The following is a 26575-nucleotide window of genomic DNA, read 5'->3' as shown; positions in this document are numbered from 1 at the left end:
ACAAAAGAAATAAAGTTAAATCCTTAGGGAAACAAGGAGAAATTAAAAATGTACCTCACTAATTCTCTTTGCCACATTTTCCTTATGGTTCTTTCCCCTTTCATGAAATTCAATGCTCTTCAAGAGAAAAAAAAAAAGTAAGTTAAAATAAAAATTAACAAAAAGTAATTTACATAAGCCAGTGTTACATTTGTAACCTATACCTATGCCTATGCAAGAAAGAAATGGTGAACTTGAAGTTAAGACTGAGCACATCTAACCTAATATAGAGGTAAAATTTGTTACAAACATACCATAGTTATAATAAAATTCTAACCATTTAAAATTTAGGAAATTTGAAGTTTAACATGTATGAAATCCCAGCAATAGATAGTATGAAAATTAAGTTACACTCTAAATCTAGCATTGGGATATTTGATATTCAGTAGGTCACAAGGATTCCAGATTTCAAAATCGGCATTTTCTGGGATTTTTAAATAAAGAATAAAACACTTATGCATATTACAAAGAGTTGTTTAGTTTGAGAATTATACATGTTGTGGTTTTCCAGCTTCCAGGCTTCATACCTTTATTCCTGGCTCCTCCTTTTCAGGTTTGCGTTTCTAAGCCTTTCAAAGTTCACAACATACTTTAAGTGATTAATGACCACAGTATTCAGGCAGGTTCTGGTAAGGCCTACAGAGCACCAGAGGACCAGCTAGGGACAGAAGTTGCACATAAAACCGGTTTAAGTGATTTGAAACTGGTTTAAACCTGTAATAGAACAGAAGTTCAGTGCACACAAACCAGTTTCAAAATGGCAAAACCAGTTTAAGATAAACCTGGCTGGATGCAGTATCAGGCTTAATTGATTTAGGTTAAACTGGTACATGGAACTTCTGTCCGAGATCCCTTTCCAATTCAAGTTAACTCACAGTCCCCCGCATCCCAGAATGCTTTGCAGCCCTGGGCTGTGCTGTCTGCTCCATCAAAGAGCTGAGGCACTAAAGCAGGGGCGGGCAATTATTTTGGGCAGAGGGCCGCTTACTGAGTTTTGGCAAGCCATCGAGGGCCACATGACAGGCAGCTCAGGGCAGCTAAATATTAATTTTCTAAATTTTTTAGGGGCCCCACAGGCCAGATAGAATGGCCTGGTGGGCTGCATCCGGCCCCTGGGCCACATTTTGCCCACCCCTGCACTAAAGCCTCTGCTCCCTACCAGCACCTGTCAGCCCAGTGGGATGGGAGGGCAAGGGAACCTCTAGCCCCCATTTGTACAGGACAAGGGGAAGGAAAGCCCCAGCAGTGGGGGCTTCTTGCTCCCACAGCAGCCAGGCGAACAGAGTTAGCATCAGCTCAGCCTCACCCCCTCTCCAGCCCCACACCTGTGGGGAAGGATGGAGCAGGGGGAACACACTAACTTGGCCCTGGCCCCCTAGCTGGGGTCTGCCCTCACTGGAAGCTTTTTGTTCCTCCACAGCCTCAGCTCGTGCCCCATAACCTGTGGAGTCTGCCAGGCATGGAGTGGGGGGAAGACCCCACTTGGGGCTTTTCACTCTCCTACAGCCTGTCTTGCTAATCCCTGCCTGGCTCACCAGCTGCAGGATTACAAAAAGACCCCAGTAGGGGCTTTCACTACCCCATGCTGCTCATGCCAGGCCAGGCCAGTGCGCTCACTCTAGCCTCAGGTGGAGGGCTGGGGATGGGGGAGGAGCTGAATCCATGCCAGTTCAGCGAGCTGGGCTGCAGGGAAGTAAAGAACCTTTGGTGGGGGCTTCCCCGCTGTGCACCAGGCGGACTGGTGGGGTGGGGGGCAGTGCCCAGCTAGACCAGTGCATTCCCCTCCCTAGCCCCAACTTCTCACAGGCCGGGGGGGGGGGGGGGGGGGGTTGAGCTGATCCCAGCCTGGTAAGCTTGGCTGCAGAGAAGCACAAAGGCTCTGGTGGGGACTCCTCACCACTGCATCCAGTAGACACTCACTGGAGGGTGACCAGTGCATGGCTAGGCAGATGTGTTTTCCCCCCACCTCTCACAGGCAGGGGATGGGAGAGGGTGGGGTTGAACTGATCCCAGCTCAGTGAGATGGGCTGCGAGGGACCAGAAAACCCCTGGTTGCAGACTGGACAGGGGGTGGTGCTGGGTGTGTGCATCCCCCCCCCCCCCCCCCCTCACAGGCGGGGGCTGGGGAGGGGGTGAGGCTGAACCAATTGGAGCCCTGCTAGCCAGGCTGGGCAGAGGGCAGTGAAAAGCCCTCCAAGTAGAAGCTTTCCTGCACCAGGCAGATCCCAGCTGGGGGGCCAGGGCCAGGTGGTGCAGTCCTATTCCACATCTCCCTCTCAGAGACTGGAGCTGGGGAGAGATTTTTCTGCTGGCTCTCCCCTCCCTTCAGCTGACAGCAGAAAGGGTGGGGGGTGGTAGGAGCCAATCAGGCCTGGGCTGCCACTGGGCTGGGTTTAGTAGCCTTAGGCAGCTGGCCATGGGGGTGGGGGGCGGCGGCAGCGAAGGGAGGAGGAGAGAGAATACAAGTAAGCACGTCTAGGCTTCTGTCTGTCTTGGCCACCCGAATGCTGAACGTCAGTACAGTGCTATTGGTTCAAGCTATATAGCTTAGACTAACCTGTGAAGATTGAATCGCTTCTGCCTTGGACTTTTTGAACCTCTGTACTTACCCTAAAAATTTGCAGCCACATAAATCTGAGACTTGGAGCAGAAATCGAAATTGGAAGTGGGAAATGGATAACTGGAAAGCCTTGAAGTCAAAAGGCTTCTGGGATAGACTGGGACCATGGTAGTCTGAAAAAGTTGAGCAGCTCTGTATATTCATGGAGATGGATGTAGTAGGAAAGGCCTGAGAAACCTGGGAGCTCTTGGGGTTGTAGGAGTCATGTAACACTGTAGGTGCTCATGCACCTGCCCCAACACAAAGGCTCTAAAGTGGTTCTGGGTATTTCTGCACACAGCACCAGGTACAAGCTCACAATGCAGATTTGGCATTCAGTGCTTGCAGCACTAACTTCAGAAGGTTTGCTAAAAGCAAGCAACCCAACTGTGGGCCTGCAGTTTCTGTTCAGGTGAGGTTGAGTGCCAGCCCTGTACACTTCTAGAAGATCTGCTGGGAGGCAAAGCTCCTATGTGGAAATTCAAATTAGGGAGCTTAAAAGAACAGGACCAGATCTTCTAGTTCTTATTCATGTGGATAAGGAAACTAGGATCAAATTCTAGAGGTGCAGTCCTGCACTGAGAACCAGAGAAGCAACCACAACGTTAACTTGAAAGTCTTCTAATTTTTCCTAGTGCAAGGGTTAATGCTTGCAAAATTATCTTTAAGACAAACAAATGAAGTTTTCACACCGTAATAAACTGAACGTTATTTTAAAAATATATGTCATTCAAAATCCTAGTGTTTCAATCATAATTAATAATGTGCATCATACAGGCCTGTTGTCTGCTATCCAGCACTTGCAGTAATCACAGAATTTCTTTGGTTGTGATTTCCAGTAATCAGCCCTGAAAAAAGAAAAGAAAATAGAAGACATGGTAGTAAGAGTTTGGCATAACCAAAAACAAAATCAAACCCAAAGGTTTTGACATCAGAAACCAAATACAACTTTGTCAGGATTCTTAGTTTTGCAGGTAAACATTTCTTCTAAAATAAGTTATGAACTGGACGGAGTGGTTATATTAAGATTTACTGATGAATTTTACCATGGTTTTTTGGGCGTTGGCTTACACTCAACCTGTTTCTTGGAGACCTGAAAAATGTCTACTAAGCCTAAGCTTTTACTTAAAACAGATTTGTTTCTCTTCTTTTCAGCGTCGAACTGCCAGAAACTAACAACTACAGTAGGTATACTTACTGAATACATAAGCTTGGGGAATACACAATTCATTGTATTTCCAATAAAAATGTATCCTTTACTTGTTTTCAATGTAAAACTAGCAATTTAATATAAATGCCTAGTTTGGTCACAAATGACGAAACGAAACTTAAACACATTGTGTGCTATGGCATTTTGAGGAACCGGAACATTTGGACAATTAGAAGTAACGCAAAAGGTTTTGGGACAGGAAGCAAAATCGTTTCTAGAATATGAAGGTTGAAGAACAAATTTCTGCATTCAAATGTTTGTCTAATAAAAGATATCACCTGCAAAAATACTTGCTTCTCATAAAAATCGTTTGGCTATTCTAGCATAATGTTTGAGATTTTGTAAAACTCTATGCAGAAGAGTATTAAATCCACACCACTTAAAATTAACCATGTGCTGAAGTATTTGTAGGATTGTGGCTTGAGTCAATTAAGCACTGTGTTGTACATTTGCATTGGTTGCTTAGTGTATAGGAAGATGCATCTATTCTCTCATTAAATCACTGGACATTAAATAATTTGTTTTCAGAAAGTATCGATTACAGGTACATGAACAATAAGTGAACAGAAAGGGTCAATTCAGTAAGAGAAAGACATAAATCAGGCAACTGTTTTGGGAGAATGGCTACATTCAAGGGTGAAGAATTAGTGCCCTTACTACCTCAAAGTATGTGTGGCTAAAGCCCTGACAGCACAGAATTTTCTGTCTCAAATCCCTTAGAGCATATGGTGAAGTGAAAACATGCTTGTACCAGATTACAAATTCTATTTTGTATCATAACCTTCATTTTCTGCTATGCATTGAAAATAAAGTCTGACCTTCTATAAGGACTCTATTAGTTACCTTACCAAAAAAGGTACTTGAAGCCTCACTGATGGCCTATCCTTGGTTAAGTCCTCACAGAACAATCTAGGGCCATTAACACTGGCTTTCAACTGCTGACCCAAATTAGGAACAATGGGCACCTAATACACATGCAGCAAGGCTGCTCCCAACTGAAGCATGTCCAGCGTGTTGGAGCAGATTCGATTAATCAAGTCTGCCACAAATTACCACGCTCTAGCAGACTCCAGTATCATGTGTATCAGCATCCCTGCAATGAAAAATGACAACTGGAGTGCTTTAAAGCTTGTTCAACAAACTTTAGTTAATGCACTCCCGCTGTCATCTTTCAGCATGGGGACATTGGTAAGTGCGATGCTCCAGGCGCTTTAGAGTGGCTCGTAGAGCCACTCTAATTAAAGTGCCTCCGGAAGCACGTGTATAAATGCTGAATCATTTTCTCAGTTTGAGCCTGACAAAAGGACAACAGATTCTCCCTAACTTATAACTCACTCATACAGGAAGAGCATACCAGATGAGGGCGTCTCAGGACTTCTGTTTTTTAGCAAAGATCCATAGTTCTGTAACACCATTTAAGGGTTAGCTGACCCTCTACTAAGCCTGTGTTCCTTGCTTTCCTGCAATCTTGTACCCACATGTGCCTAGTTGGGACTCTTAGGAGAGAAGCACAGGCGAGTGTGGCTGGGATGGTGTTGAGATTACAGGCACCAGTTTTAGGCATGGGGAAGACTGGACTGAGAATTCAATATGCCCCTGGAAAAGATAGCATGTTACAGACTTGGAACTTGAAAAAGTGACTAGAACACGGCTGGTAGCACAGGAGATGCTGTGATGGGTCCACTTGCAAGAGACTGGTGACAGCATGGCAGGGCACTGGGCTGTGTTTTGGTGAAAAATTATTTACTGCTTAACTTGGGTATTGCTGTACAGTAATTCAGTTTTCAAGAACAGCAATATTTATTGTTACACCACATCCTCAAACAAAGGCCATCAAAATAATACCCAGCGACAGAATTCAGAAGTAGAATCCAGAGGGTTAAGAGTAAAACAAGTATGAATACAGAACTGGTCTTCAATGAAATAACCAATACTTTTCAGTAAGTAATAGAGCAGTGCAAATAGCTTCAGTGTTATGGACAATGTTCAAAGTTTCCAGTTCAAACAAAACAGCTTAAGGCGAAGGTGGGGTTGCAAGGAGGAACTAATATGAACTTCATGGAAACAGCTCCCTGAGCAACCACCCAAGTGCTTCTTGGAATTCCTTTAACTTCAGATGTTTTTATTCTGTTACTGTACACAGACCATGCAATTAAGCTGAGTGAGGTGGGGAACAGAAAGGGACAACATTCTGCAAATTAACACAGGAAATGCTTGAATACTGCAATAAATATTCTGAAGCCTAGAATTCTGGTAGGATGGACAGAATTCAATGCATGAGTTACTTGTAATAAAAAAGTTGAGATTTCTTAATATTCATAGATAAGGCTGGCAGCACCAAGCACTAGTAAGGCAGCCTAACTCTTTCCATTATTATTCCTGTTTTCAATTACTTGTAGCTTTCACTTGTTCAGGCTGAAATTCTCTGCCTCTGCTCCAGGCTAATCCTTATTCCCCCCCCCCCCCCCCCCCCCCACTTTTACCCCTGATTTCAGTCAAACCCATTAAGCCATTTTTGAGAAAAGGTTTACGAACAATTAAGTAATTTCATGCCTGTTTAAAGAAAAGGTTTCCATAATTTTCTAACAGTTTCCTGCAGGAGCTTGAAATTTAGCAGAGGGGTGTGTCAAGGATGCATCTTTTGTCATTTCCATGAAAAATCTACCTGAATTCAGCCAAATTATAAAACCTCTGGGGGGAAAAAAATAGCTCACACAAGCTCAGTAGAGAATTAACAGCTACAACCTTTCAAGGCATGGGCAAACAACACTTAGAATGGTTACATGTGTTATAAATCTGGAGCAGGCAGATAGGCAGGCAAACTGGAGCAGGCTAAACCGGTTTGAAGATGCCTGGAACAGTTTAAACATGTACTTGGAAAATCAAGTACTATTTTGAACTGACTGAATTTGGTGTCACCGTGTGGACACTAAGTGTTCAGTGACACAGGTCTGTTAGACCAGGGGTGGGCAGAATGCAGCCTGCCAGGCCATTGTATCTGGCCCTCAGGGCCCCTAAAAAATTTAGAAAATTAATTATAATCTGCCCTGGGCTGCTTGTCATGCAGCCCTCCATGGCTTGCCAAAACTCAGTAAGCGGCCCTCTGCCCAAAGTAATTGCCCGCCCCTGGTTTAGTACTTCAGGTATCCCACACTGCAATGCTTCTCAATGCTATCTCCTCCCCACAGCTGTTGTAACTGCCTACTCTGGTACACATCCTTCCTTTTTTCCCCTTTTTTTAGTACTTTTTAATCACTCCCTCTGGTGGTTAGCTATCTTTCTAACCACCAGATGTGTCCTTGCTCTCTACTCAATGGTGGCTCCTCATGTCTTTACCCCCAAAACCAAAAAGTGCAAGTCCAAGCACATTCCCTCCCTGCCTGATACCCTGGCAACTGCAAATCCCACAAGCACACTGCAGACTTTGGCCAACTGCAGGATACTGAAGTACTGTATAATGAACTCATGTTTAGGGGGGGAAGGAAAATCAGAAAAGTAAAAAAATATTCCCAGCAGGGCATGCTGGGCTGGGTGCTCACCCACACCCCAGGTGTCAGAACCACAGCACATTACACAATTGTAAAATGGTTCCTAACCTGTGGGATTGTGTACAAAATGTACTTGCTCCTGTCACTGACCAGACTGTACTTTCTCCAACACCCCACCCCCCCGCCCCAGCTCTGGGGTGCGACAGGCCTGTGCTTTTTCTAGTTTTCCAGGTTTCCAAAGGCCTGATTTTACAAGCTGACCATCACACTTCAATGTTAATTTCTTTGTGTGCATTTATTTCTGCTGTGCCAAATTGGGGCCCTAGCCACCCCTATCACAACAAAGTTTCTGCCTGCAACAGCCTGTACAATTTATTAATATAAAGCTCTTATTCTGCCCCCTCAAAAGAACCTGTTAAACATTTAGTCTGTGAGTATTTTCATTAAGGTGACTAGGGCTACTCACATGTGGTAGACACCTCTTTTTACTTGCTACCAATCCAAAGAATACCACCCCCACCATGAACCCCAAACCCTGTAAGATGATCTGCACAAGTGGGTCCACCCCACTACCTACAGTGGAATTTAGTACTGAAGCTGGTAGACCCCTGCATAAATCTGCAAGCAAATTTATACCTCATGCTGCAAGATCAGTTCAGCAACATCAAACATTTTCATAGGACCCTATGACCACCCATGGCCTGATGTAAGAGGTCAGCAAAGCCAAATCACAGGGGGCACAGAAGTCAGCAGGGACTCCGTGGGGGCCCAGGAGTTTGCTCATGTTGATCCAGCTGCACTATATGGCCCTGTATTAGGAAGCATAACAAAGGTTGGCAGACCAAAGGATGGTTGTACACAATGCCCAGGAATAAAGCTGGTAACCACCACAGTTAATCACTGCTCTAGCCAGCACAGTGCTGCTACTCATGGATGTATAGTAGCGGTTCCCCCACTTTACCTGCGCCAGGTTAGGGTGCGAAGACTAGTGCCACATAGACAGACCTATGTAGAGTTTAGATCAGGAGTGGGAACTTATTTGGGCTGGAGGACCACTTAAGGAGTTCAGGTGAGCTGCTGAGGGTCTCAGCTCCCTGTCACAGCTGTTTACACTGCCTTACACAGGAAAAAGGGGACAAGGTAGGCTGGGGAGATGCCAATTGATGCAGCTGGAGAGCGAGGGTAAGAGCAAGCTGCCACCATGGGGGCTGCTACACCTCCTGAAGGCTGCCCACCCCCACTGACTACAGCTCCCAGCATGCCTGAGAGCCGTGTGTGGGGATAGAGAGGGCTGCACTCCATGGGGGGGCAGCAGAACTGGCCACATGTGCCACAGCCTGGGCTGTCTCCCTCTGCACCCCAGCCCCGCAAGACTGGCTGTTTGTATGGGATGGTTTGGATAGGGATGATCCTAGCTCAGGCAGGGATTGGACTAGAGCAGCGTTCCTCAACCTGTGGGTGATGACCCAAAAGTGAGCTGCACGAATATACAGTGGGGTCATGAACAAGCTCTAAAAATGGATTCTCCTTCAAAGGAGAAGAACATAGGAAACCGTGGCCTTTCCCTCACAGGCTGGCAGAGCTCCAGCCTGCAAGGGGCTGCTTGGGGGGGCCCCCCAGCCCCACACACCGCTCCCTGCCCCAGACACTGGAGGCCTGGGGAGCAAGTTGAGAGTGAAGGGCACTGCGTCAGGACTGGCCAATGCTGTTTACAAATGAGCCAAAAAATGAGTACAGAAAAGGCTGAGAATCACCTGCCTAGCCCTCCCCAGAGCCCTTCCAGTCCCACCTCTCTACTCCTACAAGTGGAGCTTTGGAGACTTGAGGCACCCCGCCCCACCCTCTTCTTCACTCATTTCTTTGCCTCCAGGAAAAGGAGAGTGCTGTTTTTCCACTGCACAGGGCTGCAAAAGGCCTCCCAGGCAAAGCCTCAGGGTCGACATGCCCCATCAGCAGGGATCCTAGTTTTCTCCTATTTAAAAAAACCAGCAGCCACCCCAAAACCCAATTTTCAGATTTAAAAAAGGTAACCCCAAATCCACATTTCTGTGATTAAAATGAAACGCCACTCATATAGAGAGAGAAACAGAAATACATATAGTGGCGTTTCATTTTAATCGCGGAAAAATGTGGATTTGTGGCTACTTTTGTAATCCGAAAATCATGGATATTTTTTTTTAAGCCAGAGAAAACCAGGATCCCTGCCCACGGAGGCGCCCCGCCAGGACCCCGAGACCCCGCGCTCTGCAGGACCCGAGTGACCCCCGGGGGCCGGCTCAGGCCTCGCGCACCTCCCCTCCCGCCGCGCGCCAGCCCCGCACTCACATCGCCGCGCGCGGGCCCTGCCGACCGAGCCGGAGGCAGCACCGGGCCTGTCGCGGGGGGGGTGGGGGGGCCGACCTACGGGCGCCGAGAGGACTCAATCCGCGCTCTTCCCTCCTCCCCCATCCCCCGCCGGGAGAGCGAGCGCTCTGCGGGGAGCCGCGCGCGGAGGCAACGCCGAGCGGGTGAGTGGTCCTGGCGGGCGCTACAGGTCGCTCGCGAGCCCTTTGTGACCAATCAGGCGCTCGGGGGAACCGGGGGGAGGGGGGCAGTGCCCCCCAGCGAGGGGCCACCGCCTGAGAACTTTCGGGGAGGGGCTGGCCGCCAGCCTGCGCGCGCCGTGGGGCGCGGGTTCGAGCCCCGCCGGGGATCTGGGGGGTGGAGGTGCGTGCGTGTGCCGGGCGGGGGGGCAACAACCCTGGGATCCCCGGTGGGGCCAGTGGCGGGACTTGCCGCGGGGCACAGGCGGAGCTGACACGTGGGCGGGGGGAACCCAGATGAGCCCCCCCCCCGGACAAAAAGCAAACCTCTGCCTCGGCTTTAGAGGCGCCGCCTCTCAGAGCGGGCTCTTAAGACCTCCCTGGCGGGCGGCCTTTGGAGGGACTCCCCCTTCTGCACGGGGCTGCTGTCAGTGCCCCCCGGGCCATGCGGGGCTGTCCCTTTCCGCAGCCGGCTGGCCTTTGGGGCGGGGGTCTTGTCACCCCCTGGGAAGGGGGCTCTTTCCTACCGAGCGGGGTTATCACCACAGAGAGGGGGCTATTACAACCCTTCTACACATGGTTATACCCCTCAAGGTGGGTTTATTCCTCTTGAGATGGGGTTATCTGGGGAGGGGAGGGGTGTAACCCTTCAAGACAGGGCTGTCCCCTTTAGGACAAGGTTATTATAAACCTTTGAGGGGGGCTTTTCCCTCCAAGGTGGGGTTATCTCCATGGAGTGCGGGTTGTTATAACCCTTCCACACAAAGTTATTCCCCTCAAGGTAGAAGTTATTTCCCCTTGCAAACGGGGTTGTTATAACCCTTTCAGGTGGGGCTGTGCCCTGTAGGCCAAAGTTATTATACCCCTTTGAGGCAGGGGCTCTTTCCTTTGAGGTGGGGTTATCTCCATGGAGTGGGGGTTATAACCCTTCCACAACTGGTTATACCCCTCAAGGTGGACATTATTCCCCTTGAGATGGGGTTATATCCCCTTGGGGGGAGGGTGTTGTAACCCTTCCAGATGGGACTGTCCCTTTTATGACGAGGTTATAACCCTTTGAGGCAGGGGCTCTTCCCTTCAGGGTGGGGTTATTTCCATGGAGAGAGGGTTATTATAACCCTCAACACAAGATTATTCCCTTGGGTTATTCCCCTTGAGACAGGATTATTCCCCTTGTAGGGAGGGTTGTTATAACCCTTCCAGATGGGGCTGCCCCCTTCAAGACAGGGCTGACTCCTTTAGGACAAGGTGATTATAACCCTTTGAGGCAGAGGCTCTTTCCTTCAAGACAGGATTATTATAGCCCTTCAAAACGGGGTTATTATAATCCTTCGAGATTGATTATTCCCCTTGTCACAGGTTATTCCCTTCTGCCTGGCACCTCTGAAAAAGGTGCCACAAAGTCATTGTGAGTCACGGCTAGGAATCGTAAACCAAACTTTTCTGAATACCTTTGGCTCTGTTGTGGTAGTGTCAGAGTCGCGCTGTAACCGTGGTGGCCCAGGATGAAGAATGCCTTGCATTCAAAAGCTTGTCTTAGCTTTATCCCAGCCATGCGGTTGGTCCAATAAAAGTTATCAGGTCCCAAAAAATCCTTACCTCTTTAGATTCATTGAAATAGTGTCAGTTCCTGTACAGCCACAGACTTTAGGGAGTTAAATGAAAGAAATGTTTCAACATGACAGTCCTGCTAACCAGAAGCCAGTGTTAAAATGGGGGAGCAGGCTGTGCTGCTGAAGCCTACCCCAATGGTTTTATTGTTTGCTTTGTTTTATTTTCAGTTTCAGGCATGTAAGAAGCACAGTGCTTAAGTGTTTTAATTTTGTACTCCTCTATGGATGTGTCTATAGGTTTGTACATATATATTCTGATCCCAGTGAAACGTGACTGCCACCCAGCGGGCAAAATTAAACTCTGTAGTCTGTGTGCCAAGCGCCCCGCTTCAAGAGTAATGTTAAGATTGCAGAGTCAAGCAGTCAAAAGTTTGACTGCCTGTGCTACCTTAATTGAGCTGTCTTGTACATATAAATTAAAGACTTTACCATTACACACAAGATCATGTGCTGTTTCTTCCCCACCCTGTACAGTACTGAAGATGAATTGAGGTTTTGTACTGACGGGGGCGGTTTGTAAGAAACCCTACTTCATCTTTTGCAGAAGTTAAAAGGTGGGGAGCGAATGAGATGGGGGATTACAGGGTGAAAAAGGGAGGCAGCCTCATGGTTAAAATAACAGAATGCCGGCTTAGAGAACTGGATTATGTATTTGCTTCTGCTAAGAAATTCCCATGTGATGCAGGGCAAGTTAAGTAACCTTACCTTTTCACAGTGATTCCTAAATAAGTGTTCCTTTTGTAGTGGACCTGAAAGCCTGGAGTCTAATTTGCACAACTGTTGAGCAGTCACAGCGTCAGCTGAAGTCAAGATGCTCTGTGCTTTGAACATATTACGTACAGTATAATGCTAAGCACTCTGAAATACCAGGTGTCTCACTCTGAGCATCAAAAATTAGGTGATGCTTTTGATCTTAATTGCCTTGTGCCTCAGTTTCCTTTCATAAAAATGCAAATAATACTTCTCACAGAGGGGTTACAGAGATAAACTCATAAATACTGTGAAGCACTCAGTGCCAGTATGATAATAAGCAGTAGTGAAAATCCTAGGAGAAAATTAATTCCATCTTCCAAACAGGGTTCAGTGAGTGTACAGTAAGTAAGGCTTGGGGTCAGACATTGAGCAAAATGGAGAAAAATATATTAAATATCCTGTGCGTTGAATGAAGCAGATATCCTATGGAAAAATAATTTGTGATTCTAATAATTAAAGACGGTATCGATACTGCATATGCACAAAAAGATAAATAAAGACTTCACAGGCAGCCTTAATACTGTCATTCCCCATCTTTTGTATTAATGTTTTGCAGTACTTTTCTTACCTCTTCCTTCTGGTAGTCAGTCCCAGTCTCCACTCCTCAGGTTTCTCATCCCCCTGTCCTTGTCTAGTCTGAATCCTGCAGACTTCCAGTCCTAATTTTCACTTTTACTTTACTTCCTTGTTCCTATTCTCCTCCTCTAACTCCTCAGTTTGTTTGTGTCCCTCCTTCCAGCTGTCCATCGAGTCTCATTTCCCCCACCCACCTACTGGCTATTTGCCTCCCAGACTAATGCCAAAACTCCTCTGCCAGCCCCCAGTCCCAATGTCTACTATCCAAGCTCCTTGTCCCAGTTTACTTCCCTGGCTGTCCCCTGGAATGCCTTTGACCTGGCTCTGGACCCATCTGCATTTGAATCAGATGCCTGGCACCAGTCCAGCAGAGGGGGAGTCATCATTGAGAGCATGAAGAAAACAGGCCCTCATTCTAGTGCCTGGCACTGCTGCAGCCCAGAACTACTGGGGAACTCTGGCCTTCTGGTAGCCCAGGGCTGCGCTATGGTGAATTGCTTTGCAAGAATAGCACAGATTCAGTCCGGTCACACACAGTACCTGTGAAGGGTTTGAGCACATAGGGTTTGGTTAGTACTAGAAGCTGCAAGAACCTTAGGCATGGTCTTTGGTAGTGGTTCTTATCTAGCAAGTCTCTACTGAGTGTGAAGTGCAGTTTTGCAGAGGCTTATGAGTAAGCAAAATTTGGATAGGGTTTCACTGGGAAAACAAAAGACATGTCTATATGATACAAAGGTTGGGTTCTGTCAGATGTCTAGTCTGTGCTCTAAAGCCTGTGGTTTAGCAGCACTAAAGCTATCCAAAGAGGAGTTTACCAGATTTTTTTTTTTTAACATTAAAAAATAATATTTTCCTTAGCCTTGTTCTTGGAAACTGCTTTGGCAGAAAAATATCAGCTTGAGGCAGTCCTCTGGCTTGGAAAATTTCAGCCCAAATACTTAACATTTGGCAAAATTATAAGCAAGTGAAAACAGAATCTTATAATGGGAAATGTTAGGCAACCTTAGTGATAGGTGGAACTATCAACTCCACCAGTAAGAGAAACTTTTTTATTTATTTTGCAGCCCATTCATTCATTTTAATAGCAATTAATTGTTTTTCTCAATTAACTGGCACCCAGTCAGTTCAGAGAATTTTTAACATTTAGAATATGCCAAGTTGAAACTGTTTTTGTTTAATTATGTGAAAAGTTGTGTTTATAATAAGACTTCTATTATTCATTGTTTTCTTAGTTTTTTAAGCCAAAACACATTTAAAACAGAGCCTCTGCAATGGTTTGCTTGTTCAGAGTCTATCAAAATGACTTAATAATTGCTAAAGAGCTATTTATGCTAGAACTACAGCAGATTGCTTCCCAGAATAGTGGACTGTCGCAAACAACATCTTCCAAACTCATAAGCTATTCATAAAGTATGCTATTGTAATAGACTCACCCTATATTGTATATATCTATAAACCCTGAAATAAAGTGTGAGCTTAAAACAATTGTGCCATGGAGTCAGCATGGAATAAGTACCGCAAACATTGGCAGGACTTATTCATAAATCTGTCTTAGTTTTGAGAAGAGCTTTGGCACGTCTTGCTTCTGCATGAATGTAGCTGTTGCTTGTTTGTTCCCCTGGGGACTGGTTCTTCATCAAACACTATTTAATATTTTCATTTACAGTCTAGATGCTAATGATATATTTTGTGAAGGAAGCAAAAATTAGGTACCAAATAATGAAAAGGACAGATTATTGTTTCAGAGTGATTGGAATCTTTTTGTTTAATAGTCATAGGATGGTTTTTAACATCACCAAATGCAAAGTAAGATACTGCACTTACTCAAATGTAAGATGACCCCCCAGTATTCTAATATAATAAAACCCGTAGTCTGTTTGTCTATCTGTCTGTCCATCCATAAAGCTGCAGGCCAACTGTGCATGAGCCAAGAGGGTGTGCACAATTGGCTGCAAGGGCCTAGAGCGTTATGGACAGAGGGAGTGAGGGAGCTGCTGTGCGGTTCCCCCCCCCCCAACAGTTGGTAGGGATGGGGAGGCATCAGGGGAGGAAGGGAGGGAGGGAGTAAAGTGGGAAGGGGAAGGGGGAGTTTCTGGTGGCAACGCCCCTCCACCTCTGCTGCCACCAGCGCCACTGCCGCCTGGCCCCAACAACGGCCGGCAGAGAGGGAGAGGCAGCGGGGAGAGGAGGTGGGGAGGGAGGGGATGTTGCCTGCTTCCAGGAGGTGGCACCTGCCACCGCTTGCAACCTCCCCTCCCCCCCGTTCCTGGGAGCTGGCAGTGGCATGGGGTGGAGTGGCAGGGGGTGGGGAGGGTGCACAGGGCCGGACGTGGGGGAGGGACGTGGGGGGTGGGGGGCGCACAGGACCAGATGCAGGGGATGGTGAGGGCGCACAGGACTGGAGGTGAAGTGGTGGCACTACAGGGTGTCGTGTCCCCCCCCAGGTCGCTCATGATGGGCAATTTGCTAGTATAATATATCTACACTAAAAGCTTTGCTATCCAGCACCCATGGGGAATGGGGGGTGCTGGATAACAAAATATGCTGGTTAATTGAGAGGCCCGGACAGGTGACAGTGTGGGTCCAAGGTCTGGGGCAGAGCTGCGATCTGCTTCATGTATATTCCCGCCTACAGAGCTGGTGCCCATTGCAGGGGCATGTGGGGAGTGGATCATGGGTCTGCTCTGGGTCCTGGCCCCATGCTGCCATGGCCCTATGATCCCAGCTCTGGCCCTGCCTGCCCATCCTGCTCGTGGATGCTACTCCCTGCCCTGCCTGTCTGCAGCCCCATCCCAGCCACCTGCCCAGCTCAGTGTGGAGCAGAGCCCCTTAGGGAGGTTTGGTGAGCTGGTGGCAGGGCAGGTGGGGGGAGGGGAAGGGGGTGTGTGGCTGTGAAAGCTCACCAAAACTGCCTAAGTGGCCCTGGGGCCCAAATAATTTCTCAATTGGCTACATTCTTCACAGCTACTTGCAGAATCCCCTCTGCCTGCCTCAAGCAGTCCTGGCTCTGTGGCAGGTAGCAGGGGCCTTCCCAAAGCCCAGGCTGCTCATGGCAGGCGGCAGGCAGGTGCGAGGCAACCTAGCTATAGGTACTAATTCCTGCTCCTTTTTTCCCTCCTCTCCTCCTCACTCCTCCCTCCCTCCTGCCTGCCCTGCCATCTTCCAGTTCCTGCTGGGGGACCTGTGTGACTTTGCTTCCCTGCCAGACTGCCTGCTGCCCCCTGCTAAATGATAACTGATAAGTTAAAACTGGTTATCACTGGGCTTATCAGTTAATTGATTAATTGTGTAACCGTTCACATCCCTAGTAGGGTCCCATCAGCATGTTTGTGCATGTGGGCCATATGTTTTATAGTCATGTTCAGTGTTGGCTGCATTTAATCAATTTCAGAGCTGGTTTCCATTGCTGAGCACATGCTGCTTTTGGTAGTTTAATGATAGACAGTGTATTTAGTGAGATTTCCTTGTATGCAATTATAAGACAAGAGACTTTTCCCCATGCCAATTGGAGGAAAAAAAACCCTCATCTTGTATTCAAGTAAATATGGCAAGCAAGCTGATTTTCCAAAAGACCTGAGGTTTCTGCATGCCCCTTTGATATCTAAGGGAGTTGTTGGATGCTCAGCAGTTTTTGAAAATTGGTCTGTATGAGATGGCTAGTTTTAAAAATATTGTTTCACATCTTTCATTTATGTTTTCTACGTTTTTCAAATGGTACTTACAGTAGAGAGGTGATTAGCTCTGTTAGTCTGAAGTCAGGCAGAAGGCAGGACAGGGATACTGTAGAGCAGGGGTGGGCAGTTATTTGGGTTTGAGGGTCACTTCATGAGTTTTAGTGACCTGTTGAGGGCCACATTCCTCTCCCTCCTTCCCTCCTGGGGCTGCAACCAGCATGGAAGCCTGAACCCACCTACAGCTTTAGCACGTGTGTCCCCATCCATCTGTCTCCCCTCGTAGCCAGAGTCCACCTGTCCGCAGCTTTAATGGGCCCCGCTGTCCCGTGTCCCCCCCCCCCCCCCCCCCACCTCCATGTCCGGACCTGGAAGCTGCCAGCTGCATCCGTAGCTGCCCCGATGTAGCTGGCAGGGGCCTGTTTTAAGAGCTAGTATGTGCCACAGTGTGTGCCACGTAGATGATATTGATTCATAGATTCATAGATGTTAGGGTCGGAAGGGACCTCAATAGATCATCGAGTCCGACCCCCTGCATAGGCAGGAAAGAGTGCTGGGTTTAGATGACCCCAGCTAGATGCCTATCTAACCTCCTCTTGAAGACCCCCAGGGTAGGGGAGAGCACCACCTCCCTTGGGAGCCCATTCCAGACCTTGGCCACTCTAACTGTGAAGAAGTTCTTCCTAATGTCCAGTCTAAATCTGCTCTCTGCTAGCTTATGGCCATTATTTCTTGTAACCCCCGGGGGCGCCTTGGTGAGTAAAGCCTCACCAATTCCCTTCTGTGCCCCCGTGATCAACTTATAGGCAGCCACAAGGTCGCCTCTCCACCTTCTCTTGTGGAGACTGAAGAGGTCCAGGTGCCCCAGTCTCTCCTCATAGGGCTTGGCCTGCAAGCCCTTAACCATACGTGTGGCCCTTCTCTGGGCCCTCTCCAGGTTATCCACATCCCTCTTGAAGTGCGGCGCCCAAAATTGCACACAGTATTCCAACTGCGGTCTGACCAGCGCCCGATAGAGGGGAAGTATCACCTCCTTGGTTCTGTTCGTCATGCATCTGCTGATGCACGATAAAGTGCCATTAGCTTTTCTGATGACTTTGTCACACTGACGACTCACGTTCATCTTGGAGCCCACTAGGACTCCAAGATCCCTTTCTGCTTCCGTGCCTCCAAGCAGGTCATTTCCTAGGCAGTAGGTGTGCTGGACATTTTTCCTCCCTAGGTGCAGCACTTTGCATTTCTCCTTGTTGAATTGCTTTCTGTTGTTTTCTGCCCATATGTCCAACCTGTCCAGGTCTGCTTGTAGTTGTTCCCTGCCCTCCGGTGTGTTCACTTCTCCCCACAGTTTTGTGTCATCTGCAAACTTGGACAGAGTACACTTTACTCCCTCATCCAAGTCGCTGATGAAGACATTGAAGAGTATCAGTCCAAGGACCGAGCCCTGCGGGACCCCACTGCCCACACCCTTCCAGGTTGATACCGACCCATCCACTACGACTCTCTAGGTACGACCCTCTAGCCAATTCGCCACCCACCGGACTGTGTAGTCTTCCAAGTCACAGCCTCTTAACTTGTTCACCAGTACGGGGTGGGTTACCATATCGAAGGCCTTCCTGAAGTCTAGGTAAATGACATCAACCCCTACTCCTGCGTCCAGGTGTTTTGTAACCTGGTCATAAAAAGAGACTAGATTAGTCAGGCATGATCTACCTGCTACGAACCCGTGCTGGTTTCCCCTCAGCATAATTTTTTTTGCTCAGCAGCAATTTGCTTAATTGCTGACAGTGGTGGGGTACAACTCTGCACTGCCACCATCCCTACTGCAGCCCTGTGCCCCACCATTGGGGCAGAAATCTGGGGTGGTATGTGCCCCCCATGCATCTCTTATGGTATATGCCCTCTAGGTTGGAAAACTCCATTTAATGGTGAACTAGTTGTATACCAGAGATAAGAAAGCTTCCTTGTTTAGGAACCAAATCTTGTCTAATTTATGCCTTCTAAGGATTACTGAGAAATGGGCCTGGATTAGTTCTTAGAGGTTTTCCATCTTTATTAGTATTTTACCTAGCAGCCCTATAAAAATTAAACCTTTGGTGCAGGTTAGAGACAAGGGAGCACAGATGCATTGCCATTGGGCTTCTTTTACCCCAGAGGGTGGTGGGAAGGAAGTTAATTTGAGCGTTTTGTGGATGGTCTTCTAATGATTTCATAGCTCTTAAGATATGAGTGAATTTGGTGAGATGTCATTTGGTCAATTGGCCAGTAGTCACCTTTTGTGCAACCCACAGTGTGTCCTAGGTTTCATACACTAGAACAGACTGCCTGCAGGTCTTCTGCTTACATACCTATTACCTCCACTTTAGCTTCTTCATTAAAGGTGAAGGTCTCCTTTGGCCAGGGAGCTGTGCTTAATAAATAATTTGTATAGTGCCATCTCCTCTTCATTGCCTCAGTCTTAATACCCTGATCTATTTTGAAGCTCTGATCCAAGAAAACAATAAATCTGACATTCTGTCCTAAGTTAATTTTGTTGTGTCTACAGTGCTGTGGTGTAAATGGTGATACTGCACACTGTTCTGATTGATGCCTCTGTAATATCTCACATAATAATCAAGTTAATAGATTAACTTTTGTACATCTTGGTTCGCTCTTTAAATATTAGTTTTTAACATGCCTTGTGAATATTTTAAATCAGAAACGTATTTCATGTAGATATTGAAGTTATCAGAAGCCTTTCCATTTTTTTCTTCATTTAAAGAATGTTAAAGAAGCCAAGATAGGTCTTTACTATCTAACTTTGGCTCTGCCCCTGCAAACATGTATGTGAGTTCTTCCACTGAAGTGCTCTCTCATTAAATATTTGCCAGATTATGTTCTTAGAGCTTAGTTCTTAGAATGGTTTCACATTTGAGTTTCTTTATGAAGATATAGGTATTTAATAAACAGGGATCCTGTTTTTCTCTTATTAAAAAATATATTTTTTTAATCCAATTTTTGGATTAAAAAAAAGAGTAACATAAAATCCACATTTTTCCATGATTAAAATGGAACGCCACTAACACACACACATTTTATTTTAATCATGGAAAAATGTGGATTTTGGGTTACTCTTTTTTTAAATCCAAAAATTGGGGATTTTTTTTTTCAATGAAAACCAGGATCCCTGTTAATAACCCATATGAATAATAATAATTAAAAAAAAGTACATTATTGCTCATGTGGCTTAACTGTATATTGGGTAGAACCAGTAGCACTACCCTACTGACTTCAGTTAGCTCATTAACAAAAATATGATTGAGCAAGAAGTTTCCAGATTTGCACAAGCTGTAGACCTCGTGTTTCATAAAATTCTTATTAAACTTGCAAAAATTGAAACTTAAAGTAGTACATTCTGAATACAGGCGACCCTTGACATTTGTGGGGGATACGTTCCTGTGTATTTAAAAATGTGGGTTCAGCATTCACGAATGCTGAAGGTTTCCTGTACATCTTTTAGAGTTTTGGTGAAATTAAGATTAATACACAAAGGATAACAAGGGTTCCAGGAAAAAATTGTGTATGTAGTTTTTTCACTGGATTACCATTTTGCTAGCTCTTCTGATTTTACAATGAATCCTACATTATTAGAGGTGCTTTTGTAGTGCCTTGTCTGTTTGTAAAGTTTGATTTCTTTTGAAATGATGTAGTGTTGTTTTCGCGTTGCACCATTCTCAGTGGTGCAAAATGACCTTCATTGACCACTGTGGGGTATCGAATCTGAAGTTTTAGGGTGACATCTGAAAACCTAGATTTTGAAAAAAACTTTGATCCTAGGCACCTGATAAACATATTCATTAGCATACACAATTTGTTGTGTGTGTGCTCTCTGCCTCTCTCTCTCACCCCTCCCCTCCCAAATAAACAAAAGGAAGGAATGGCAGTAGCTTAAGGTATCTTCATAAAGATTTTTCTCTATTGATGTTGAATGTCACAGTGGCTTGTCTAATTAAAAGTTTAGTTCTTGATTTAAAGCTTTTATACAAAGCAACAGGTAAGTATCTCTTTCCTTTGACACCAAGGCAACTTCCAACTCAATCCAAAGCCTAACTGTAGCTATGGCCTATGACTGAAAAAGTCAAGCTTGCTCTGCAGAATTAGTTTGGTGTCCCTGATTTAGTTACGGTGGTATGTGGCAACCTTTTCTCTGCCAATAAAGTACATGGCTGAAGTCCACGTATGCAGATTACAGTGCAGTGGTTCATAAAAAGTTCTGTTGTAGGATTTTATGCCTAAACACAAGCATGCAAACTCCTTCCCCCTTCCTTCCTTAATATGACTGAGGTAATTAAGTAGTTTGAAAGTCAGAAGTCCCTGACCATGCAGGCATTTAAAAGAAGTTTAGTGTATTGCTCCTTAAAAGAAAACCTGCTTTCTGCCTTTAATGCCACTGCTAGAGCTCCAGTTGCTGAATCTTTTCTTGACTTTGTTCTGTGGCTTTAATGCAAGTACTTGAAGAGGAAGCTGTGAACACATTGTGGATTCCACTTGCTTCTAGAAAGCTGCTCACGTGGTATATGTTGCTACAGCTTCTGTTTCAACATTTGTTGCTGCCTTAGGAGAAGCTGTTCAGTAGCTTATGCCACTTCTCATGTCTGAGAGGTCAGGTCCCCCCCCTTGACTGTTCAGAAAGACAAAAATAAATAGAATTGCTGGTGCAGAAAAGTTGTAGTATTCTACAGCATGCTGTGGCTCTCCAAAGATCCACTGCAATGAAGGATATGGGTACTGAATGAGACTCTAGCTCTTCTTTTGGTCTTCAGTTTTGTAAGAGATTCCCCATAAGGGGGAGAAGCCGGTTCAGTCAAGAGAGTGATGAGTGGTAGAACTGTATGGAAGGCAATTGAAGGATTAGGAATAGAAATTACACATAAACCAGTATAAGTGATAGGAAGCTAGTTAAAATCTGTAACATAACAGAAATTCAATGCACATAAACCGCTTTCAAAATGGCTAAGATAAACCTGGATGGGATGTAGTATCAAACTTAACTGATTTAGGTTAAATTGGTTTATTGAACTTTGGTCCCAGATCCCCTTCAGATTCATGTTAACTCACAGTGCCCCATCATCCCAGGATTCTTTGTACCTCCCCCATAACCACCCCTTGCAGGGTGGGCAGGTTAACCTTGGCCCAAGTTTTCTTCTCCAGCTGAGCAGGGAGGCATGCCGCCCAGTTTCTGGCCTTGGCCACTGCAGGCATGTGGCTGTATTTCTGGAATCAAAAGTGAATGTCCATTCACTTGCTTATCAGTTCATTCTATGCAGCTTGGACTAACCTGCGAAGACTGGATCAATACAGACAGTCAGAAAGCCTGAGGTTGAACTTAACCAAAGAATCTACCTCCCATGATTAAATTATGGAAGAGAAAAAGAAGTTTACGTTGTTCTCTTGTAGGGGAGTTACTATTATATGAAATGTCAGAAGGAAATAATTTTGTCACAAAAAGAAGCACAGCAATACTTATATTTAGTAAGCAGATAAACAATAATAGTAGTTAGCATTTATATACTACTGGAGAAACAATAACTAAGCCAGCATGAAACAATGTGAGATCTTTCAAGCACATTTTAACAACTCTTGCAGCAGCTGTTGTTCCCCTGGTTTTCCTGTGACAGGTTAGAGTGCTGTGCCTTGTAGTTGTGTGACAGAGTTGATTGCATAGTTTTAGTTAAAGGTTAGACAGCAATTTGCATTGAATGGTTTGGATAGGAGTGATCCTGCCCCAGACAAAAGGTTGGGCTAGGTAATGGGTGGCCCAGCTGCCAAGGATGGGCATCTGCTGTATGTGGCACACAGCAGTGTGGGGATGAGACAGGCAGCACAGTAGCAGATAGGTCAGGGAGCAGAAAAAAAGAGTATCAAATCAGGCAGGGAGCACAGGGCAGAAAGCAGAGTAGTGCTTTGGCAGGGAGCATAGGGAAGGGAGCAGAAAGCAGAGCAGCAGGTCAAGTAAGGGTATTGGAGTGGCACTCAGGGAGGGCAGGGCTAATTTGTGGTATGCCTGCCAAAAAGTTGGATCCACACTGAACTAGATAACCTCCAGAAATCCCTTCTAGTCTTACTTTCCTATGAGCATTAGTTCATGTGCTACCTACAGTAGAATAGATACCTATAGAAAGAGAGCACAGTGTAAAGTAGTTTCAGAAAGACTTGTTTTTTAGCGGGAACATTGCTTGGTTTAACTATCCACAGATATACATCTAAGTAAATAAAGTACAGATGTGGGTGTTAACGTGTGCCTCAGAATCACTTTTCTTAAATCCAAGGACATTCTTTGTTTCCACACAGCCATTTGGATTGAGTAAGACGTGAGCAGGAAAGGCTCATTTCCAATACCTTTTTGGCACCACTCTTGATGCTTCTCCCTCCCTCTTCTATTTCCTTTGCTGAAGATGAGCACAACACAAATGAGACAACTGCCAAATTCCTAAAGAGTGCTTCAGTGTTTATTCCAGTCAAGTACACCATCTCAGAAAAGTACCTTGTCACATTAGCTTATGCAGTGCTTTCTCTTGCTCTTAGCTTGTGTGCGCAGGAAAGAAACATCTTCAAGCCATTCACTGCCCTACTACACAATGCCCAATACTTGATTAGTATAGCTCCCAAGTGTAACAGGGGGCTCTCTCGGGGCCGGTCTGCCATTGGCCTGCCCACCTGTTTCTGGGCCAACTGCCCTCCTCCTCGCCTGCCATGCCTTGTTGCTTCTTAATTGGTTCTCATAAGGCAGGAGGCTGCCCATTCTTACCCCGATGCTAGAGGGCGCTATCTGCAGCTCAATTCTTCCCCTTCACCACAGCCCAAGGCTTGCAGATGGCATCCAGGCAACAATGCTCCTGGCATACAGCCGGACCAAGCTTAGCCCTCGTTATCGGGCCACAGACACATATTCATACCGCCCTCCTCTCACTAGGGCCTCTCACATTCCACCCCTTCTCACAGGTCTCTTTCACACATTGACAACTTGTACTGCCTTGCTTCCTCTTGGAGTGGGCCCCTTTAGCCATAGGCTTTACCTAGCGCACACCTTGGGTGGCAGATGTACCATCTTTTTGGGCCTCTCCCACAACCCTCACCAGGTAGTGGCCAGCCAATTACCTGACCATAACCAAGCTTGCCTTGGCCCCTCCCAAGGCAACTCTATAGACACACACATTTACTGGTCTCCCAGCCCTCTGGTTTCCTCCTCACTGGGGCTCTACATCTCCGCCCCTTCTCACTGGGGCTCCAGGTTTTCCCTCCCTGGTGGGAGCTCAGGTGGTCATAGCCATGCCTAGCCACACCTGGGTCTTAGACCCTTTTTGGGCTCAGGTGGCTGTAGCCATGCCTAGCCCTCTTGTACCCACAATGTTGTGGGGTCTAGGGGTTAAGGTGCCACAACCCACCTTGTACCTGGGTGGTAACTGGCCTGGTATTTCCTGGGGGCTCCCGCGCCACTGGGAGCCCCACCAGGCCACCCACTCCAAGCAGGGTGCAGTTTTAGGTCACGCCTAGGACCAGGAGCCTCCAAACCATCCTCTTAAGTGCCTGCCTTTACCTCCAAGATGTTCCATACAGCCTTTCAGCCAGGCAATGTTTCTGCCTGGCCTACCAGTAGCAACCTGCTCTCTTTATATAGGCAGCCAGAGTTCTAAAATGGCTGCCATAATCAAGCATCTGCTGGCTATTTGGCTCAGCGCTTAAAGTGGCAGGCACCAACAGTGCCCTGCCACATCAAGAATTGGAGGAGGAAGTCCCGTGTCTCCAAATTAAATGTTGCTGGACTTGAAGCACTGGTACAGAAACTGGCTGCGGATGTCCAGTGTGAACGTGAACGTTTTGTTATAGTTGCGGCCTTGCAGGGAATTTCACTAGACCAGTGGGTTTGCACCAAAGCATGGAAGGGGCATGGATTTTTTGGCATCCTTGAAACACAGACTTCTTACCAGAAAGGGACTTGGGCTTGTCAATGCTTAGCAACATGGTTTCATAGTTTCATAGTTGGTAGGGTCGGAAGGGACCTGAGCAGATCATGAAGTCTGATCCCTTGCCATGGCAGGAAAGAGTACGGGGTCAAATGACCCCGGCCAGGTATTCATCTAGTTTCCTTTTAAAGACCCCCAGGGTAGGAGCCAGCACCACTTCTCTTTCATAGATTCATAGATGTTAGGGTCGGAAGGGACCTCAATAGAGCATCGAGTCCGACCCCCTGCATAGGCAGGAAAGAGTGCTGGGAAGTTGGAAGAACCAACTCTTGGAAGTTGGTTCCAGATCCTAGCCACTCTGACAGTGAAGTAGCGCCTCCTGATATCTAGCCTGAATCTACCCTCTGCCAGCTTGTCATTGTTATTTCTTGTCACTCCCGGTAGTGCTCGGGGGAACAGGGACTCCCCCAATGCCTGCTGGTCCCCCCTGACTAGTTTGTAAACAGCCACTAGATCCCCCCTCAACCTTCTCTTGTGGAGGCTGAACAGGTTCAGGTCCCTTAGCCTCTCCTCATAGGGCCTGCCCTGCTGCCCCCTGATCATGTGAGTGGCCCTCCTCTGGACCCTCTCCATGCTGTCCACATCCCTCCTGAAGTGCAGCGCCCAGAACTGGACGCAGTACTCCAGCTGCGGCCTGACCAGTGTCATATAGTGGGGGAGGATCACCTCCTTGGACCTGCTTGAGATGCATCTGTGGATGCATGACAAGGTATGGTTCGCCTTCCTGACCGCATCCCCACACTGTCGGTCCATGTTCATTTTGGCCTCAGTAATGATTCCAAGATCCTTCTCTGCCTCTGCACTGACCAGAAAGGAATTCTCCAGCATGGAGGTATGCTGCTGGTTCTTCCTCCCCAGGTGTAGTACCCTGCAATTGTCAGTGTTGAAACCCATGCTGTTCTCATCCCCCCACCCCTATAGCCTGTCCTGATCTGATTGCAACCTATTACTTCCTTCTAGAGTGCCCACTTCTCCCCACATCTTAGTGTCATCTGTGAATTTGAACAGGGTACATTTTACCCCTTTGTCCACGTTGCTGATGAAGATGTTGAACAGTGCGGGCCCGAGGACTGAGCGCTGCGGAACCCTGCTGCCCACATCACTCCAGGTTGAATAAGACCCATCCACCACCACTCTCTGGGTGCGGCCCTCCAGCCAGTTAGTGACCCATCTGACTGTCTAGTCATCGACACCACAGTCTCCTAATTTTTTAATGAGAATGAGGTGAGAGACTGTATCAAAGGCCTTCCTAAAGTCCAGAAAGACTATATCCACTGCGACACCTGCATCCAGGGATTTGGTGACCTGGTCATAGAAGGCCACCAGGTTGGTCTGACAGGACCTGCCTCTAATGAACCCATGTTGGTTGCCCCTAAGCATAATCTCCCCTGCTGGCCCTTCGCAGACATGCGCCAGGATAATTCTCTCAAAAAGCTTCCCCAGGACAGAGGTAAGACTAACGGGTCTGTAGTTTCCTGGGTCCTCCTTCCTTGCTTTTTAAAAATGAGAACCACATTGGCCCTTTTCCAGTCCTCCGGCACATCGCCAGAGCTCCATCATGCCTACCCTTTGGAGGCTCAGCTCTGGGTGGAAATCACAATACTGAGTTAGATACCTAGATTTGCTACACAATGTATGGGCAGAGTGAAGTACCTAGGAGAGGGAATTTCAACAGTCAACACATTGAGAGTAAGGAGATGCCTAAACTAACCAATAGGAACTATCGAAGAGATGTGTGTCTGATATCCTGCCTGTCGCATTAATTTAGACTCCTCCCTTCAGCCCGTCCTGTCTAATCCAATTAGGATCTACGGTCTGAAACTTGTTTCTGGACTTAGGCACCAAAGTCTGTTCTTCCCCTCCTCCTGTTTTCTGATCCTAGATGATATTTGGAATCCAGGACCCAGGGATATTAACCCCTCACCTCCCTCAATACGCACAGTAACATTCAGCAGGTCTTGAGCATGCTGGGGTGCTGTGAGATCCCATTAAAATTGTCATGAGGTATAAGATGAGCAAATAAGCACAGGATCAGATTTGTCCCTACAGTTGATCCTTTGCCTCCGCTCCTGGCCTTTTTGCAAGGAAATAAATACTGCAATAT

General features: G+C 46.8%; 2 protein-coding genes across 5 annotated transcripts in view; one reads left to right on the top strand and one right to left on the bottom strand.

Moving 5' to 3' along the window:
* WBP4 (WW domain binding protein 4) overlaps positions 1-9738 on the bottom strand; it is a 44904-nt gene extending 35166 nt beyond the window's left edge. For all 4 annotated transcript variants that reach the window (XM_059724147.1, XM_059724073.1, XM_019500505.2 and 1 more), the window contains exons 1-3: positions 9662-9738; positions 3414-3486; positions 55-117 (exon numbers count right to left, since the gene is read on the bottom strand). In XM_059724147.1, the coding sequence (XP_059580130.1) occupies positions 55-117; positions 3414-3486; positions 9662-9663 (138 nt within the window). In that variant the 5' untranslated portion in view covers positions 9664-9738. The remainder of the gene's footprint in view (positions 1-54; positions 118-3413; positions 3487-9661) is intronic.
* Positions 9739-9759: 21 nt separating this feature from the next.
* ELF1 (E74 like ETS transcription factor 1) overlaps positions 9760-26575 on the top strand; it is a 118600-nt gene continuing 101784 nt past the window's right edge. The window contains exon 1 of the mRNA XM_014608345.3: positions 9760-9843. The gene's annotated coding sequence lies outside the window, so the exon portion shown is untranslated. The remainder of the gene's footprint in view (positions 9844-26575) is intronic.

The sequence above is a fragment of the Alligator mississippiensis genome, chromosome 1 (genome assembly GCF_030867095.1).
Source record: "Alligator mississippiensis isolate rAllMis1 chromosome 1, rAllMis1, whole genome shotgun sequence".
Lineage (NCBI taxonomy): Eukaryota > Metazoa > Chordata > Crocodylia > Alligatoridae > Alligator > Alligator mississippiensis.
Note: the sequence above shows the minus strand (reverse complement) of the source record. Positions and strands in the feature narration are given on the sequence as shown.